Below are 18,577 nucleotides of genomic sequence, written 5' to 3' on the forward strand. Positions count from 1 at the left end.
GCTGGGTGCTTCTACACATGACTCCCAAAGGGCAGAGATGCTCCTTAGGAAACAGCGGGCTGGATTAATTTCGAGAATAATAAGCTTTACACAAGTGTAATCTGATCTCATCAGACTGAATGCTTGCCAGAAGCCTGAACTCAGAAGCACGACCAAGTCCAATCCTAGTGACCTCATTTCTACACAGGGAGAGCATTTCTAATATTTTTATTTAAAGAAATAGTGATAAAATCTACCGGTGAACTTCACAGAAAGCGTATATAATGAATTTCTTGTTTGAACACCTTTTGTGTTCATCTGGAAGTTTAGAGAAATCTGTAAAGGTCTGCCTCTCGGCTTCTTAACTTTATCAGTGCCCCTGGATGGAACATGAGGTCAACTATGTAAGTTTCCAGGGGAGGGAGAGCCCCAGTCACCCCCTTTTGGGATTCATTCATCAGCTTGACTTCATTCCAGGCTCTGCCGTACTCCCCGCGAACCAGAGAGCAGCCGATGCCAATTCTGTCAGCCAGAGCCTGTGGGGAGAAAACGCGAGATCAACCAAGAGTGAAAAGGGGGAGGGGCGGAGAAAAAGCCTTGGTTGAAAGACCCACCTTGGCCGAAGGTGAAATATACACTCTTGCAGAACAACAACAACAAAGTGCTTAGAAAGGAGGCTGGAAAAAAGGTGGAGTGTTGTGATAGGAGTTGGTAAAATGTGATAAGTTCCCCTGTTGCTCAAGATTCTGTGGACTCAAAATCTCTGTGTAGGTCCTGCTGGGAAGGGACATTTTTCAGGCAGTTGCGCTGCATCGTATCAGCACAAGATTGATAACGTAATTGGAGAAAAGCTGTTCCACGGGCTTTCAGCTCTAGTGCATCTATCAATCTTTCCACGCTCCTGGGCTGCTCCTTGGGTGTGATACGCAGTGGGATGGAATGGCAGGACTGGAATGGCGGGGACCTGTTTCTAGCCCATTGGTTCTGTGTGGTGTAGACAGGTGTTTTGGAGCCGGAGGGGCAGAACTGTGAGCGGTTGGGCCTTCTTGGGCCGCCTGATGCCCTGTCCTCAGGGGTTGCATATGTTCCTCGGAAGCTGTCTCTTCAATTTGTCCTGATTTTAAAAGCACTTTTTAAATAATCTGGAAACTTCCTAGCCACGTCATAGTGGATAAGAGAGCTGGCTTGTGGGACCTCAGTTCCCAGACCAGGGATTGAACCCAGGGCTCCAGCAGTGAACATGCCAAGTCCTAGCCACTGGACCGCCAGGGAGTTCCCAGAGTCTGAGTTCTTAACCTCAGCTGAGTTGAATCTGGAAGTATCTATTTTCTTTGTGAAGTAGGAAACAAGGCTTAGGAAAGAAGGCAGATGTGGGGCACAGCTGCTGAGGAAAACAGGAAAAGACCGTGGCCAGGAGCTGGAAAAGATGGCCAGGCAGCACGTACATCCACCACCTTGGACCCTGAATTGGCTGTGGCACGTCCCACCGTCGCGTTCTGCAGCCCGAGTGTCATTGTGGGAAGGGCATGCAGTTGGATTGGTCCAGTGTGGGCATGCAAGGCGGAGGGGCGGAGGGACTGGGGCACGAAGACGAGGGCAATCAGTGAGCAGGTTACACGGTCTGTGGACGATTTATCTAGGCTTCCATGGAGAAAAGGAGCTGGAAGAAAACGGGAAGATGAAGAGTATATGTAGGGGGAGTGAACGCTTTGGGAGGAATGGAAGGATAACACGTTCTACCAGTGAGTGCTGGTGTTCAGGATTCAGTGGTAGGCAAGACCTGGGTGATTAACTGCATGACTGAGGTGAGGTGTGAGGGTAATGAATTCAGTCTGCTGTAACGTTATGAACTGAAATGTTTCCCCTTGAGATTCCTGTTTTCTTTCTGAAGGTGGGTCCCTTAAGAGGCAGTCATGAGGGTGAAGCCCCCATGATGGGAATTGTGCCCTTATTGGAGGAGGAAGGGCCCTCCCCCTACTCTGAAATATAAGGATACGGTACGAAAGCAGCAACTGCCGACCAAGAAGTGGGCCCTCACCAGACACTGAATCTCCTGGCACCTTGATCTTGGACTTCTCAGCCTCCAGAACTGTGAGCAATAACTGTTATTGTTTAAGCCACCCCATGTGTGGTACTTGGTTATAGTGGCCTGAGAAGACTAATGCAGTGCCTACAAGACACACAAGGGCAGCTAGCTACAGGGTAAACAGACAGACCTGGAATCAGGAGCGGCTTGTGGGACAGAGGAAATGATCTAGAAACCTGAGGCATGTAAGTCATATTTAAGGTGATGTAGGAGGATGCCCTCACCAAACGAAGTATGTAAAGGGAGGAAAGAGAAGAGCCTGGGACAGAACCTTGAGTTCTGGGTCAGGACCCCAACATTTAAGACAAGGGTGGAGGAAAAGAGGTCTCCAAAGGAGACTGAGATGAAATGGCAAGAGAGGACAGAAGTTACTAAAGCAAGTGGTGTTAAAGAAAGAGAAGGATCAGTGACAAATTCTTTCACGTATCAAGCAAGACAGAAAACAGATCACTGTGATCCTTCTTGGGAGGGAACAAGGGCCAGACTGCAGGGAGTTGGGGATGAAACTGAGGTCAAGGAGTGACTAGGAGTTGAGACGAATCAGAATTTTGGCTGGGAATGAGAATTATCTTCAGATAGAAGCAGTATGGTAGGTTTTGGCTCAGATAGGCATGGGTTCAAATTCCAGCTGTATCTCTGGTTGTCCTTGGGTGAAATTCCTTCTCTAAGTATCAGTTTTCTTATCTTTAAAACAAAGGTAGTAATTTCAACGTTTGGCATATTTGAGACTCTTCACAATTATATTTATTAAGTGCCTGGCACATAAGCTCAAAATGATGGTGGTCATGGTGATAGGCGCTTATAGGAGTAGTTGTAGATATAATGAGAAAAGATCTACGTTTTCTCCTTAAATGTTTTGGACTTAAGTTTAGATTTTAAAGGTAAAACAGCTAGTAGAGAGAAAGAGATTTAAGATGGGAGAGGAGAATTGATAGAGCAAGAAATCCAAGGAAATAGGAAAGACTGGCATTTGGATTATAAACAGAATTGGCTTGGAACTGGAGGTAAGATGCAATGAGGTCTATAGGTGTTCAGGAGAGGTCAGGAAGTTTATACATTTAAGTCTATGGCTCTGAAATAATTTCCTCAGCTTCTGTTATACTCCAGACACTGGATACAATGGAGGAAAAAAAAAAGATCACCCCCTCCCTTAAACCTGATCCTGCCCCAGTGTCCACATCTCTGTGAATGATGCCATCATTTCCAGTTACCCTGCCCAAATCCTGGAAATCATTTTCTTATTCTCATGCAGTTTCTCACACCACCGCTAGGCAGTCAACAACTCCTTTCAGTTTTATCTCTTACATCTCCTGCCAAACTCACCTCTCATTCACAGCCTCCACCATGGCTTTAGTATCGGGCTCCAGTGACCTTCCAGTCGGTCTTCCCGTCTCCAGTCTTTCCCCCATTCTAGTTCATTCCCCATTCTGTTGCCTGACTGGTCTTTCAAAATCACTTTCCCCTTAACTTTTAGTGGTTACTCACAGATTTTAAGATCAAGTACAAACTCACATGGTGCTTTACTGTCTGGTGCTTTAGCCTTATCCAACCCCTCCCCACTTTTCTGGATCCAGACCAACTACTCTACATCCCTCAAATGGACCACTGACTCTCATACCTGTTATTTTAAATAAAATATTTGTATTGTTTAGAACACCCTTGTCTTCCTTCTTTACCTGCTGAAATCCTATGTAGCCTCTAATTCTGAGGCCACATATCACTTCCTCCCTTGAAACTTTCCCTGACGTCACCTGAGAACCTGCAAGTCTGGCTTAGGTCCCCCTTGAATGCAGAGACTGTCACTTTATTTATTTATTTAAAAAAAAATTTTTAAATTAATTAATTTATTTATTTTTGGCTGCCTTGGGTCTTCATAGTGGTGCGCGGGCTTCTCACTGCGGTGGCTTCTCTTGTTGCAGAGCACGGGCTCTGGGTGCATGGGCTTCAGTAGTTGTGGTGCGTGGGCTTCAATAGTTGTGGCACTTGGGCTCAGTAGTTGTGGCTCGCGGGCTCTAGAGCGCAGGCTCGGTAGTTGTGGCACACAGGCTTAGTTGCTCTGGGGCATGTGGGATCTTCCCGGACCAGGGCTCGAACCCGTGTCCTCTGCATTGGCAGGCAGATTCTTAACCACTGCGCCACCAGGGAAGTCCCGAGACTGTCACTTTAGTATCCATATATTCCCAGACCTTGGAAGAGGCCCTGGCCTACAGTAGGTGTGTGATAAATGTTGAATGAATATGTTTCCAATAGTCTGGTGAATATACGTGTGTGTGTATGTATATACACATACATATATATGCCAAATATAAGTACATCTAAATGATAGGATTAATATCATCCAGTTAATTGTTAGCAGCTGGCTCACTCCACAATGATAAAGACAAAACATTTTTACCTAGTGGGAAATGAGCAAAATATCTTAAATACCTTGAAAAGCAAAGCTCGATGGTAGAAGATTCCTTTTTTGATCAGTCCAATTGGTACAACATTGGATTTAAGTTGAAACTTTAGTTCACTTATATGAAGTTCCCAGCTGAAATCATGTAGTTTTTCTTTTGGAATTTTACCGCCCATTTTTTCTGCCACGTACCTGTGTCAATTACAGTGAGATTGAATCAATCAAGTTTAATATCTCACTTTGGATGCTTTGAGTATAAATATCTCTGTAATTATACTTGTAAAAGATACTTTCCCTCTGATTTTTGTTTGCTTTACTTTAAAAATGTATTTACTATAAGTTAACATTATGTTTACTATATTTAAACTATCTTACATAAACTGAAATTCTAACATTTCATTCAGCAGGAAGAAAGAAATGAATGCTAATTTTCCCAATATTTATAGCAAGATACAAATCAATATCACACTACATTTGTATCAACACAGTTTTTAAATGTTATCTTACTCTTGGAAAGTATTTTCAAATGTTTGAATCTGAAATCCAAGGCATTGTCCTGACATGTGGTCCTTCTTTTAAGGAATTTAAACTCAGAGACAAAGGCAAACATACAGGACCATTGTGAACCCTGAGGTTCACAAATCTTTTCAAGTTTTATCATCTTTTTCTTTTAAATTTTATCATTTTTTTTTTAATTTAGAGAAAGACATGGCATTTACATAACACTGAGGTTAGAGGAGAGAGGAAGAGGCAAAAAGGGGAAAATTACTAACAGTTAGGCGAGGAGGTGAGGTGCGGGGGTGTGCTTTGCCTGTGAGTTTCTCTTAAGACTAGGCTCTCACTGAAGATGTCAGTAAGCACACCTGCAAAAATCCTCTGTCAACTGAGGCTGCTACATCATGGAGTAAAGGCAGGATTGCCCATTGTAAAGAAAGAATTTCCTCTTGCTGTACGTGGAACCAAGCGAAGAAGAACAATGGTGAAAACCAAGAGAAAGGATTAGGCAGAAAACTGACCCTCAGTGCCAGCCAGGTGTCCTGTAACAGCCTCTAGGAGCCAAAGGCATGGGGACACATCTCTGTATCGCTCTCTTGGTGTGGGTTCAGGTTAAAAAAACAATTATTTGGGAATGATGAAAACTGTTTCTGATAGGAACAAAGCATGAGGAAATTTGACAAGTGTTGAAGTGAGCTAAGTCAGAGTTCTGCTTGAGTCATCATTTCTGAAGGACACCAAGGAAAACTTCGGTAGCCAAAAACGCTCCCTTCCAGAGTCGCCTGACAAGAAGTCAGTGATCTGGCGGCTGTGTTTCTTGCAGTTGTCACATCCAGGTTTGGTGCCTGCAATTCACTTCTATTTGGAGAAGGTACAAGCCCCCACGGAGATTGCAGCTGTTGCACAAGCCAGGAGCTCACGACTGTCTGGTGTCAGTCACGAAGGCGAGCCTCCATTTCTAGAGATTTCCTGTCAGTCATAAAGTCAGGTTCTCAGCCTTCTCTTAGCGGAATCAGATTAAATGCTCTCATTTAGAAGGCGACCTCACTGGCTTATACAGCATGCCGAACCATCTCTTAGAATACCCACAGTCCCACTTTGGAGCAATGTGAAACACAAAATATCAGACATATAACATAAAAATAAGGGATGGCTCTTTGTATTAGAAAACAACTTGTGAGTTTACAAATAATTCAAAATAGGATTCCTTCATTCATAACTTCTTTAGGATCACCCTGAAAGATGCTTTTCCTGGTTTAGCTGGAGAATATGACCTAGGCATTTTTCTTTAAGTAATTTCCAGCTCCTAGCTCTGATTCTTGGCAGAAATATGATCTAAAATAGAAATGGAGGATTTATTTCCAATTCATTGTGTTTCCGCTTCAGAGTCAGAGGCAGGGTGCTATACAAGTTCGGTTTTATTATGGTGTAGTTGTTTGAAAATTGGCTAAAAAGTGCAAATCAGTAACATCAAAAACATTTTTCAGAAATTGAAAATGTGTATGTATATATAGACACTTACTTTGCAAGAACCTCAATCTGTTCCTTTATACTGGTGATGGGAAGTATGGATCTGGTCACTTCATACACATAAACACAGAAGTCAGGATCAGAGGGAGGGAGCCATTCTTTATCAGGGCTTCCTTCTCCAGTCAGTTCTGGTGCTACTGCAACCTCTTCCTCCTCCTCCACTTTTTCCTCTTCTGTTTTTCCTCTGCCTTTCCTTAGAGAGTAAACAATAGCAATCAAAATCACAGAGCGAATAAGCACTAACTGTGCTCTGAGTTGATCTGAAGAGCATCGCGGAAATACAGTATTTTATATATACCTCAACAACAATACCATACAGAGTTTTCAAATTTTCCATGACAATGATAGAGTTTTATAGTCTCTATATTTTGCCGGAGAAATTATTTTTCAAGAGATTACTACATGGCTGATATATATTATAAAAATCATTGCTTTTCTGTACCGTTGCTTATCAAGATATTTGGTACACTGTAGGTATGTAATAAATATTTATGAAATTGGGAAAAAATAGGTTGCCTCCTCAGAGAGTCTATGCCAGTCTTATATCATCTCTTGCTTCAGTTGAGACCTTCTGCAAGAACAACTTGGATCCCACTTTTAAGAACAATTATCCAAAACATGGAAAAAGACAAAAACAAAATAAGGATGGCATGGAATTTCCATGTCATGCAGGGGCAAAGACTCATGCAAAGTTTATCTAGGGAAACGTATTTAGTTCTGTACTTAGGGAAAATAGAATGTACTTAGTAAACAGTAAAGATACTGTTTAATTAAAAGATACTCTTTTTTTTTTTTTTTTTGCGGTATGTGGGCCTCTCACTGTTGTGGCCTCTCCCGTTGCGGAGCACAGGCTCCGGACGTGCAGGCTCAACGGCCATGGCTCACGGGCCCAGCCGCTCCGCGGCATGTGGGATCCTCCCAGACCGGGGCACGAACCCGTGTCCCCTGCATCGGCAGGCGGACTCTCAACCACTGCGCCACCAGGGAAGCCCCTAAAAGATACTCTTAATGAAAAGTTCCAGACTTAGAGAAGTTACTAGTTAACATACAGATTTTTGTTTAGTAGAGGTGCAAATTATTTCTGTTCCATGGAAAAGATACTCCCAAAGGTTAAAATCTTTTTCTAACATTCTTAATTAATTAAATTGGATATAAATGCATATATTCTCAAATGATCTTTGAACCAGTATTAATATCTTACTAACTCTCTCATGAGTGGAACAAAACAATGACAGGGGTTCTCATTCCAGGTAACAGGGAGTAAGCACACTTCACCCTGTGTCTCCTACTGAATACAGTCATAAAACCTGGACAGGGTGCATGCAATAGCTATTTGAAAACTCTGAAAAATAATTCACAGCAGGAAGATCGGAGAAGACTGACATTTGAATGACTTCAGAACTGACGGTGAGCTTATATTTTAATTTTCCTCCACTATTGTCCAAGCTGAACTAAACACAGCCCCAAGTCTGGAAGTGGGCATCAGCACAAAGAGAGCCCACGGAGAAGCCTGATTGAGAAACAGGAAAGAGAGACAGTGGAGGAAAACCCTTTTTTATTTATTTATTTTTCTTATTTTTATCCATTATCTTGTACCCCGTCTTCTAAGGAAGCTTGTGACGGTGGTGGCAGCGGCGACATTAAGGTCCCTAAGAGTCTAAAACTGCCTTATACTTGCTCAGTCCTCCTGCTGTTTGGCTATGGACATGGATGCAGTCATGGCAAGAGTGTAGCAGCGCAGGGTAAATAAAGGTTTTTTTGGCTTGAGGACCAAAAGGGAAGCTCCAAGGAACCAAAAAAGACAAGGGAGATCATGGAGAGGGAGGAGCTCAGGAAAGCAACCCTATAAAATGGTTTATATATTCCTAGGCTTACTTCCAAGCTGTGTGTGCATAGTTCTTTTTTTTTTTTTTGTGGTACGCGGGCCTCTCACTGTTGTGGCCTCTCCCGTTGCAGAGCACAGGCTCCGGATGCGCAGGCTCAGCAGCCATGGCTCACGGGCCCAGCCGCTCCGCGGCATATGGGATCCTCCCAGACCGGGGCACGAACCCGTATCCCCTGCATCGGCAGGCGGACTCTCAACCACTGCGCCACCAGGGAGGCCCCATAGTTCTGATCCTAAACGGCACATACATAGATTTTGAAGATGGAACTATGATATAAATTACCGCTCAAGTCCCATACTGGACACTATTTTGCACACATGCAGGGCTGATCCAAATAGCACCGCAAAGCCTTTGAAAATGGGACTAATGGTGGAATGACAACCCACAAAACACTGGTTGAAATTTGAAGACTGAAAGTATCTGGGCCAATTGACTGCTAAAACACACACACAGAAGAAACATTCTTCTTAGAATAAGTGTAAGACCCATAAATAAGAACTGAAGGACTCATAACATAATATCACAATCTATATAATTACTCAACATATGAAGAACCAGAAAAATCTGACCTCGTATGGGGAAAGACAATCAAAACACATCAATGCTGAGATGACTCAGCTGTAAACTGTTCAAACAAGTAGGTCAAACACTCTTGAAATGACTAGGGAGTTAGAAAGTCTTAGAAAGAAATAGAAGATAAAAAACTAGAATTTGCAGCTGAAAAATACAATAACCAAAACTTAAAAAAACACAATTTCCTGAATAGGTTTAATAGCAGAATGGAGATAACAGAAGAAACAATCTATGAACTTGAAGATAAATCAATAAAAATGATCCAATCTGGACAACAAAAGATTGAAAAAGCAACTGACAGAGTCTCAGGGACTTGTGGTGCAATAAAAAAGAGCTAATATTGGTGTCATCATAGACTCAGAAGAAGAGGAGAAAGAATGAAGCACAGAAAAAAAAAATTGAGTAAATTAGGGCTGAAATGGTTTCCTCAATTTGCTTAAAGACATAAATCTACATAGTCTAGAATTTCACAGACTTCCCTGGTGGCACAGTGGTTAAGAATCTGCCTGATGCAGGGGACACAGATTCGAGCCCTGGTCCGGGAAGATCCCACATGCCACGGAGCAACTAAGCCCGTGCACCACAACTACTGAGCCTGCGCTCTAGAGCCCTTGAGCCACAACTACTGAGCCCGTGTGCCACAACTACTGAAGCCCGCATGCTAGAGCCCATGCTCTGCAACAACAGAAGCCACCGCAAGGAGAAGCCCACTCACTGCAACAAAGACTAGCCCCCGCTCACTGCAACTAGAGAAAGCCAACGTGCAGTAACCAAGACCCCTCACAGCCAAAAATAAATAAATAAATATTTTTTAAAAAGAAAAAGAATTTCAGTGAATGTCAATAAGGTACACCTAAAGAAATCCACTCTAGACACGTTGAAATCAAACTATTGAAAACTAAAGACAAAGCAGATGACGTGATTGCCTTTGTAGAAAATCCCAAGGAATCTACTGAAAAAACTCCCAGAACTAAGAATTGAGTTCATCAAGATCTGAAGATATAAGAACAACATACAAAATCAATTATGTTTCTATATAGTTACAATGAACAGGTGGAAACCAAAGTTAAAAACCAAAAAAAATTTGGAGCACTTACAATTATGCCAAGAAAATTAAATCCTTAGGTATAAACTTCTAAAAAACATGTGCAGGATTTTTTTTTTTTTTTTTGCGGTATGCGGGCCTCTCACTGTTGTGGCCTCTCCCGTTGCGGAGCACAGGCTCCGGATGCGCAGGCTCAGCGGCCACGGCTCACGGGCCCAGCCGCTCCGCGGCATATGGGATCCTCCCGGACCGGGGCATGAACCCGTATCCCCTGCATCGGCAGGCGGACTCTCAACCACTGCGCCACCAGGGAGGCCCCATGTGCAGGATTTGTGTGCTGAATATTAAAAAGTGCTGTCAAAAGCAATCAAAGAAGGCCTAAATACATGATGAGACATCCTGTGTCCATAGATTTAAAGATGCAACATATTAAAGATGTAATTCTCCCCAAATGATCTCTAGGTTTAATGTAATTCCTATCAAAATCCAAGCAAAGTTTTTTTGTAGAATAGAATATCTTATTCTAAGATTTATATGGAAAGGCACAGGTGCTAGAATAGCTAAATCAAACTTGACAAAGGAGAATAAAGTGGGAAGAATCACTTTGCTTGATATCAAATCTTACTGTGTAGCTACAGTAATCCAGATGGAATAATACTGGTGGAGGGACAGACACACAGATTAATGTAACAGAACAGAAGACCCAGACCCACACAAATATGCTCAACTATTTTTAACAAAGGTGCAAAAGCAATTCAATGGAAGAAGTATAGACTTTTCAACAAATGGTGCTGAGCAGTTAGACATGAATGATCCTTGTGGTGATAGAACTGTTGATTATCTTAACATGAACCTACCCATGTGAGAAAATTGTACAGAAGTTAATACACACAAAAACACACACATGGGGCTTCCCTGGTGGCGCAGTGGTTGGGAGTCTGCCTGCCGATGCAGGGGACACGGGTTCGTGACCCGGCCCGGGAAGATCCCACATGCTGTGGAGCGGCTGGGCCCGTGAGCCGTGGCCGCTGAGCCTGTGCGTCCGGAGCCTGTGCTCCGCAACGGGAGAGGTCACAACAGTGAGAGGCCCGCGTACCACAAAAAAAAAAGAAACAACAACAAAAAAAAATACACACACACACATGTAGGAGTAAAACTGGGGGAACCTGAATAAAATCATTGGATTGTATTAATCATTATCCTGGTTGTGATATTGTGCTATAGTTTTGAAAATGTTATCACTGGGGGAAACTGGGTTAGGGGTATATGGGCTCACTCTATGTTATTTCTTACAATAGCATGTGAATTTACAATTATATCATAATCTTTTCAATTAAAAAATCCATTGACCATGCTTCTGTCATCTATTATTGGACTCTATTCTGTTCATTCATGTCCCAGTCTATCCCTTCATCAATACCAAACTATTTTGGTTACTGTTGCTTTACAGTAAGTCATAAAATCAGGTAGAATGATTCAATTTTATTCTTTTTCAAAATGATTTTTCACTATTATAATTTATTTACCTTTCCATAAAAGTTTTAGAATGAGCATATCTCTATCTACCAAAAATGCTGCTGGAATTTTGATAGAATTGTATCAAATCTAGATCAACTCACGGAAAACTGACATTTTCACTATGTTGAGTTTTCCAACACATGAACATGGTATATCTCTTCACATATTTAGTGATTCTTTGATTTCCTTTGTGTTTTACAGTTCTCAATATATAAGTTCTATACATGTTTTGTTTCATTTTCTCTTTCACTTTAATTTCATATTTCATTTTTCAGCCCTATTAAAATGGTATTAAAAGTTTTTGGTTTTCAATTTTTCATTGCTGGTATATAAAAATATAATTGATTTTTCTGTGTTGAACTTATATCCTGACATGTTGCTAAACTCACCTATTAGTTCTAGGAGTTTTGTTTGTTTTTAAGTGGATTCCTTAAGGATTTTCTATTTAGACAATCATGTTGTCTGCAAATAGGAACAGTTTTTCTCTCCTCACTTGTCTTGTTCATGATCTTTGCAGGAAAGCAACCAGTCTTTCACCATTAAGTATGGTGTAAATTTTTTTCTTTTTTTCTTGCGGTACACGGGCCTCTCACTGTTGTGGCCTCTCCCGTTGCGGAGCACAGGCTCCGGATGCGCAGGCTCAGTGGCCATGGCTCACGGGCCCAGCCGCTCCGCGGCATGTGGGATCTTCCCAGACTGGGGCACGAACCTGTGTCCCCTGCATCGGCAGGCAGACTCTCAACCACTGTGCCACCAGGGAAGCCCAAGTATGGTGTAATTTTTGTGGATGCCTTTTATCAGGTTGAGGAAGTTCCCTTATATTCCTATTTTGCTGACAATTTTATTTTTTATCATGAATAGATGCTGAATTTTGTCAACTGATTTTCTGCATCAATTAATATGATTATGTGCTTTTTCTTCTTTATACTGTTAATATGGATTATATTGATTGATTTTCAAATATTGAACCAGCCTTGCATTCCTGGGATAAACTCCTCTGAGATGAATTATTTATTCTCTTTATATATTGCTTTGATGTGCTAATATTTCAGAAAGGTTTTATTTTCATCTATGTTCATGATGGATTTTGAGCTGTAATTTTCTTTTCTTATAATGTCCTTGTCTGGTATTGACATTAGGATAATACTGGTATCATAACATGAGTTGGGAAACATTCTCTTTTCTATTTTCTGGAAAAGATTGTTTAGAGTTGGTGTTAATTCTTGAAATATTTGGCAGAACTCACTAATGAAATCATCTGTGTCAGGAGATTTCTCTTTTGGAAGGGTTTTATGAAATCAACTTCTTTAATAGTTAAATGATGATTTTGGCATCTGTTCCATCTTTGGTGAGTTTTGATAGTTTGCAGTTTTTGATGAATTGGTCCATTTCATCTAAGGTGCTGAATTAAAGTTCTCATAGTACTGTTGACATAGTTATTGACATTTTAAAAGAACCAGCTTTTGATTTCATTGACTTTCTCTGCTGTTTTTGTTTTAAATTTCATTGATTTCTGTTTTTATTATTTTCTTCCTTTTAATTGTATTAGGTTTATTTTTCTAGATTCTTGAGGTTAGATTATTGATTTATGACCTCTCTATCTAATACATTTTAGTAAAATAAATCTCCCTCTCAGCATTGCTTTGGCTGCATCCCACAAATTTTGAAAGTTGTATTTTCATTTTCATTCAGTTCTTTGTATATTTTAAGTCCTTTGAGGCTTCCTTTTGTCCCAGAGATTATTTAGAAGTTTATCATTCAATTTCCATTTGCTTAAAGATTTTCTTCTTGTCTTTCTGTCATTAATTTCTAGTTTGATTCTGTTATGGTCAGAGAACATAATCTGTATGATTTCAATTATTTTAAATTTGCTGAAGCTTGTTTTATGACCCAGGGTATTGTAAATGTTCCAAATGCAGCTGAAAAAATGTGTATTCTGTTGCTGGTGATGGAATGTTCCATAATATGTCAATTAAATCCTATTTATTTCTGGTGTTGTTCAACTCGTTTATATCCTTGCTGATTTTAGGTCAAGTAGTTCTATCAGTTGCTCAGAGGGGCATGTTGAAGTCCTCAACTATAATTTTGGATTTTTCTATTTCTCCGTTCTGCTCTATCAGTTTTTGCCTCATGTATTTTGAGGCTCTGTTGTTTGGTGCATATACATTGGATCATTATGTCTTCTTCATAGATAGATTCATTTTATCATATGTAATGTCCCTCTTTGTCTCTAGAATTTTTCTTTGCTCTGAAGTCTACCTTAATACATATTTAAAAAGCCATTCCTGTTTTTTTAAAAATTAATGTTTCCATGGTATCTTCTTCCATCCTTTCATTTTCTTTTTTTTTTTTTTTTTTTTTTTTTGCGGTACACGGGCCTCTCACTGTTGTGGCCTCTCCCGTTGCCCAGCACCGGCTCCGGACGCGCAGGCTCAGCGGCCATGGCTCACGGGCCCAGCCGCTCCGCGGCATGTGGGATCCTCCCAGACCGGGGCACGAACCCGTGTTCCCTGCATCGGCAGGCGGACTCCCAACCACTGCGCCACCAGGGAAGCCCCATCCTTTCATTTTCAACCCACCTATATTGATACATTTGAGTTTCTTTAAGCAGCATGTAGTTGAATCATAACTTTTTAATCCACTCTGCCAATCTCTGCCTTTTGATTGGCTCTTTTCCTTTTTCTTTTCTTGCCTTCCTGTGGGTTACTTGAACATTTTTTATTTATCCATCTTGATTTATTTACATTGCTTTTGAGTGTAGCTCTTTGTATTAGTTTGTAGTGGTTACTCTAGGTATTATAATATACATATATTGCTTATCACAGTCTGCTGGTATCCACGTTTTACCACTTTGAGGGAAATATGGAAACCTCACACCCATGGAGGTCTCTTTACTGCCTCCACTTTTAAATACCATCGTCTTGAGTATCAGATGTTTTTATAATTTTTGTTTCAGTCATCAAATATGATGTATAAAGCTCATGAGGAAATAGTCTATTGTATATACCCATATTTCATCTCTTCCTTCTTTCTTCCTGATCCTTCTAGATTCTTTCATTATTTTCTTTTCATTTGAAGAACTTCCTTAAGCTAGCCAATCTGTAAGGGTAGGCCAGCTAGCAATAAATTGTTTTCCCTCATCTGGGAATGTCTTTATTTCTCCCTCTTTATTGCTGAAGGATAGATTCATCAGATAGAGAACACATGGTTGATTCTTTTAGCACTTGAAAAATGGTGTGCCGTTTCCTTCTGGTCTGAGAGAAATCTACTGTCATTCAAATTGGTGTTTCCCTATAGGTAATTGGAATTTACACCTTTATGAAGTCTGGATCCCGTGACTCAGGTGGGCTTTCTTGGGTGGAGCAATGTCTTATGAGAAGCATCCTATGCTGTGCTAGCAGAGAGACAGGGAGGACTAGGAAGTCTGTGTGTGACTTCTTTCAGCCTTTGCTTATGTGTATCTTTTGCCTGCTGATCTTGCATTGTATCCTTTGCTATAATAAATCTTAGCCGTGATTATATATTTGAAAGCCCCAAAATGGGACTAGGCTAGTGTAGGCAGGTAAATCTCCTAAATTATGTATTTACAAGTATGGAGCATTCTGTTCCACTAGCAGTAAATTAGGGGTGGGAATTATCTTTAAGTATTATTTGAAGCATGTTGTGGGAGGAGGATCAACTAAAGTCCATTTGAGTTTTCCCTTTAATTTAAAGAAAAAAATACAAAAATAATCCAATCAGCTGCTATTGGAGAATTACACAAAACTCTATAATCATAACAAATACTAAAAAAAGTTTTATATTTTCTAATCCAATATTCTATTTACTACAGCCAAGGAAAGAATCTAATCATGCATTAAATGCACTAACCATATATTGTGATAAAATCTCCAAGCAAAAATTACTACTTTCCAGCTATATCATCTTAACCCTTTTCCTTTTTTGTAAGATAAATAAACTGAACATCTTAACATGTGTAGTCAGATGTTAGTAAATTAGGAACTAATGCTGGGAAGGTCAATTAGAATGGCAAGAAAGCATAAATAGGTTTACCTGTTTTCTAAAATTACAGGGTAGCTTTGTAAGATTGGAGATCTCGACCCTGTGATTACTCAGAGCCACCTATGAAACAAAGCAGGTGTAGTTCTCCCTGAGCATGCTGCCTGAAGTGAGAAGAATCATTTGGTGTGAGAAGATGACGTCCAGTACCCTGGGCTAAGCGCATCAGAGAGGGAGATCTGACTGAGTGATTAAGAAGAGATAATTTATGGGAACCCCTGAATTGTAATTTCCTGCTGCTATAAATAGAAGTATTTCACTTGGACTTCTTTCCCATGAGGGCTGCCAAGTGGTGTAAATAAGGGCTTCAGTACTTAAATGAATTTCATTTCTACATAAACATGGAAACAAGAGCTTGAAAATTACAAAATTAACTCCTGTAAAATTAATCTCCAGAAAGAACATCAATTTATGATTAAAGATATAAGAAATTCTAGCTTTCTTGCAGAAACTTTAGCAAAACTACCTCAGAGAACAGAGATTTACTGTGAGAACCCAAAACAATAAGGATATTTTCTATGTTCACAGGTGGATGAGTAGGTAGATAGGCAAGTAGAGAGAGATAATTGGCTCAGAATTGTGTATTGACATTATCAAAGTTTAATCACTTGCTCCTTCTTGATCCCATCAACTATTTTTTAAAATAAATTTATTTATTTATTTATCTATCTATCTATCTATCTATTTATTTATTTATTTATGGCTGCATTGGTTCTTTGTTCCTGTGCATGGGCTTTCTCTAGTTATGGTGAGCGGAGGCTACTCTTCGTTGTGGTGCACGGGCTTCTCATTGTGGTGGCTTCTCTTTGTTGTGGAGCATGGACTCTAGGCCCGTGGGCTTCAGTAGTTGTGGCTCACAGGCTCTGGAGTGCAGTCTCAGTAGTTGTGGCACACGGGCTTAGTTGCTTCACGGCATGTGGGATCTTCCCGGACCAGGGCTCAAACCCATGTCCCCTGCATTGGCAGGCAGATTCTTAACCACTGCACCACCAGGGAAGTGCCAACTATTTGAATATATAAATTATAGAGCAGAGCTGGTGGGAGAGATTTAAGTCATGAATCCAGCCCACTTGTGGTTTCAATTTAGGTGAGAAGATTTTGGTATGTGAAAAATAATCACAATACCATGTAGCATTCAATAAATTCCACAAGGAATAAAAATTAGAAACTGAAGCAGTTCAACACTGAACAAAATCTATTCCAGTTAGGTGTCCTGTTCTACCCAATCTATTCCAAAACGATGAGAAGGGAGTATTGCACAAAGTGGAGATATGATTTATTCTGGTCTTAGGAAGGCACATCGTGTGTGTGTGCGCGTGTGTGTGTGATGTGTGATGTGTGTGTGTGTCTGTAGTTTATTTTGTTTGTTCCACTAGGATGTAAGTTCTATTAGGGCAGAGGTATTTGTTCACTGCTATACTTCCAATACTAGAATAATTCCTGGCATCTAAGTGCTCAGTAAATATTTGTTGAGTGAATGAATAAATTCAAGAAAAGAAGGTCAGAAGGTATTTAAATGTTACCAAGAGACAATATGTGTTTTTGGAAGACTTTTGAAGTCAAGTTTTAAGGGAAGGGGGAAAAAAAAAGGTAAGGTATGGGTAAAAAGAGGGTTTGAGAGAAATTCTTTTATTTTTTAAATTTTAATTAAAAATTTTAATTGTGTATAATTAATCTGTAACATTATATTGGTTTCAGGTGTACACCACAATGATTCGATATTTCTATACATTGTGAAAGGGTCACCAGCGTACGTCTAGCTACCATCCATCACCATACAACGTGAACTTTTAGGATTCACTCTCTTGGCAACATTTACATATGCTCTATATTATTGACTATATAGTCACCATGCTGTACATCACATTCCCATGACTTTAGTTTATAACTGGAAGTTTGACCTCTTGACCCCCTTTACCCATTTCGCCCACTCAACCCCCCTTCCCTCTGGCAACCACCATTCTATTCTCTTTATCTATGAGTTTTTTGTTTGTTCATTTGTTTTGTTTTTTAGATTCCACGTATAAGTGACATTGTACAATATTTGTCTTTCTCTGTCTGATACTTTGCTTAGCATAATTCCTTCAAGGTCCACCCATGTTGTCTCAGATGGCAAGATTTCATTCTTTTTTATGGCTGGTGGTATTCTATCGTATACATATACCACTTCTTCTTTATCCAGTCATCCATTGATGGACACTTAGGTTGTTTCCATATCTTAGCTGTGTTAAATAATGCTGCAGTGAACGTGGGGGTGTAGAAAATTTTCAAATTAGTGCTTTCATTTTCATCAGATAAATACCCAGAGGGGGAATTGCTGGATCATTTTAATTTTTAATTTTTTGAGGAACCTCCATACTGTTTTCCATAAAGCCTGCACCAATTTACATTCCCATCGACAGTGCACGAGGGTTCTCTTTTCTCCACATGCTGGCCAACACTTGCTATCTCTTGTCTTCCCGATAGCCAGTCTACCAGGTGTGAGGTGATATCTCATTGTGGTATTGATTTACATTTCCCTGATGATTAGTGATGTTGAGCATCTTTTTATGTGCCTGTTAGCCATCTGCATGTCTTTTTTTGAAAAAATGTCTATTCAGATCCTCTGCCCTTTAAAAATCAGATTGCTTTGCTTTGCTACTGAGTTTTATGAATTCTTATATTTTGGATATTAACCTTTTTTTTTTTTTTTTTTTTTTTTTTTTGCGGTACGGTGGCCTCTCGTTGTTGTGGCCTCTCCCGTTGCGGAGCACAGGCTCCGGACGCGCAGGCTCAGCAGCCATGGCTCACGGGCCCAGCCGCTCCGCGGCATGTGGGATCTTCCCAGACCGGAGCATGAACCCGTGTCCCCTGCATTGGCAGGCGGACTCGCAACCACTGCGCCGCCAGGGAAGCCCCAATTTTGGATATTAACCTTTTACTGGATATATGATTTGCAAATATTTTCTCCCATTCAGTAGGTTGTCTTTTCATTTTGTTGGTGGTTTCCTTTGCTGTGCAGAAGCTTT

General features: G+C 40.5%; 1 protein-coding gene across 3 annotated transcripts in view; it reads right to left on the bottom strand.

The window, feature by feature from the left end:
* Positions 1-305: 305 nt before the first annotated feature.
* Positions 306-18,577, bottom strand: part of ARMC3 (armadillo repeat containing 3) — a gene marked incomplete at both ends in the record, with an annotated part of 93,875 nt that continues 75,603 nt past the window's right edge. For all 3 annotated transcript variants that reach the window (XM_079700658.1, XM_079700657.1, XM_079700656.1), the window contains 3 exons: positions 306-515; positions 4,493-4,655; positions 6,481-6,681. In XM_079700658.1, the coding sequence (XP_079556784.1) occupies positions 306-515; positions 4,493-4,655; positions 6,481-6,681 (574 nt within the window). The remainder of the gene's footprint in view (positions 516-4,492; positions 4,656-6,480; positions 6,682-18,577) is intronic.

Source organism: Hyperoodon ampullatus (assembly GCF_949752795.1).
Source record: "Hyperoodon ampullatus genome assembly, chromosome: 3".
Lineage (NCBI taxonomy): Eukaryota > Metazoa > Chordata > Mammalia > Artiodactyla > Ziphiidae > Hyperoodon > Hyperoodon ampullatus.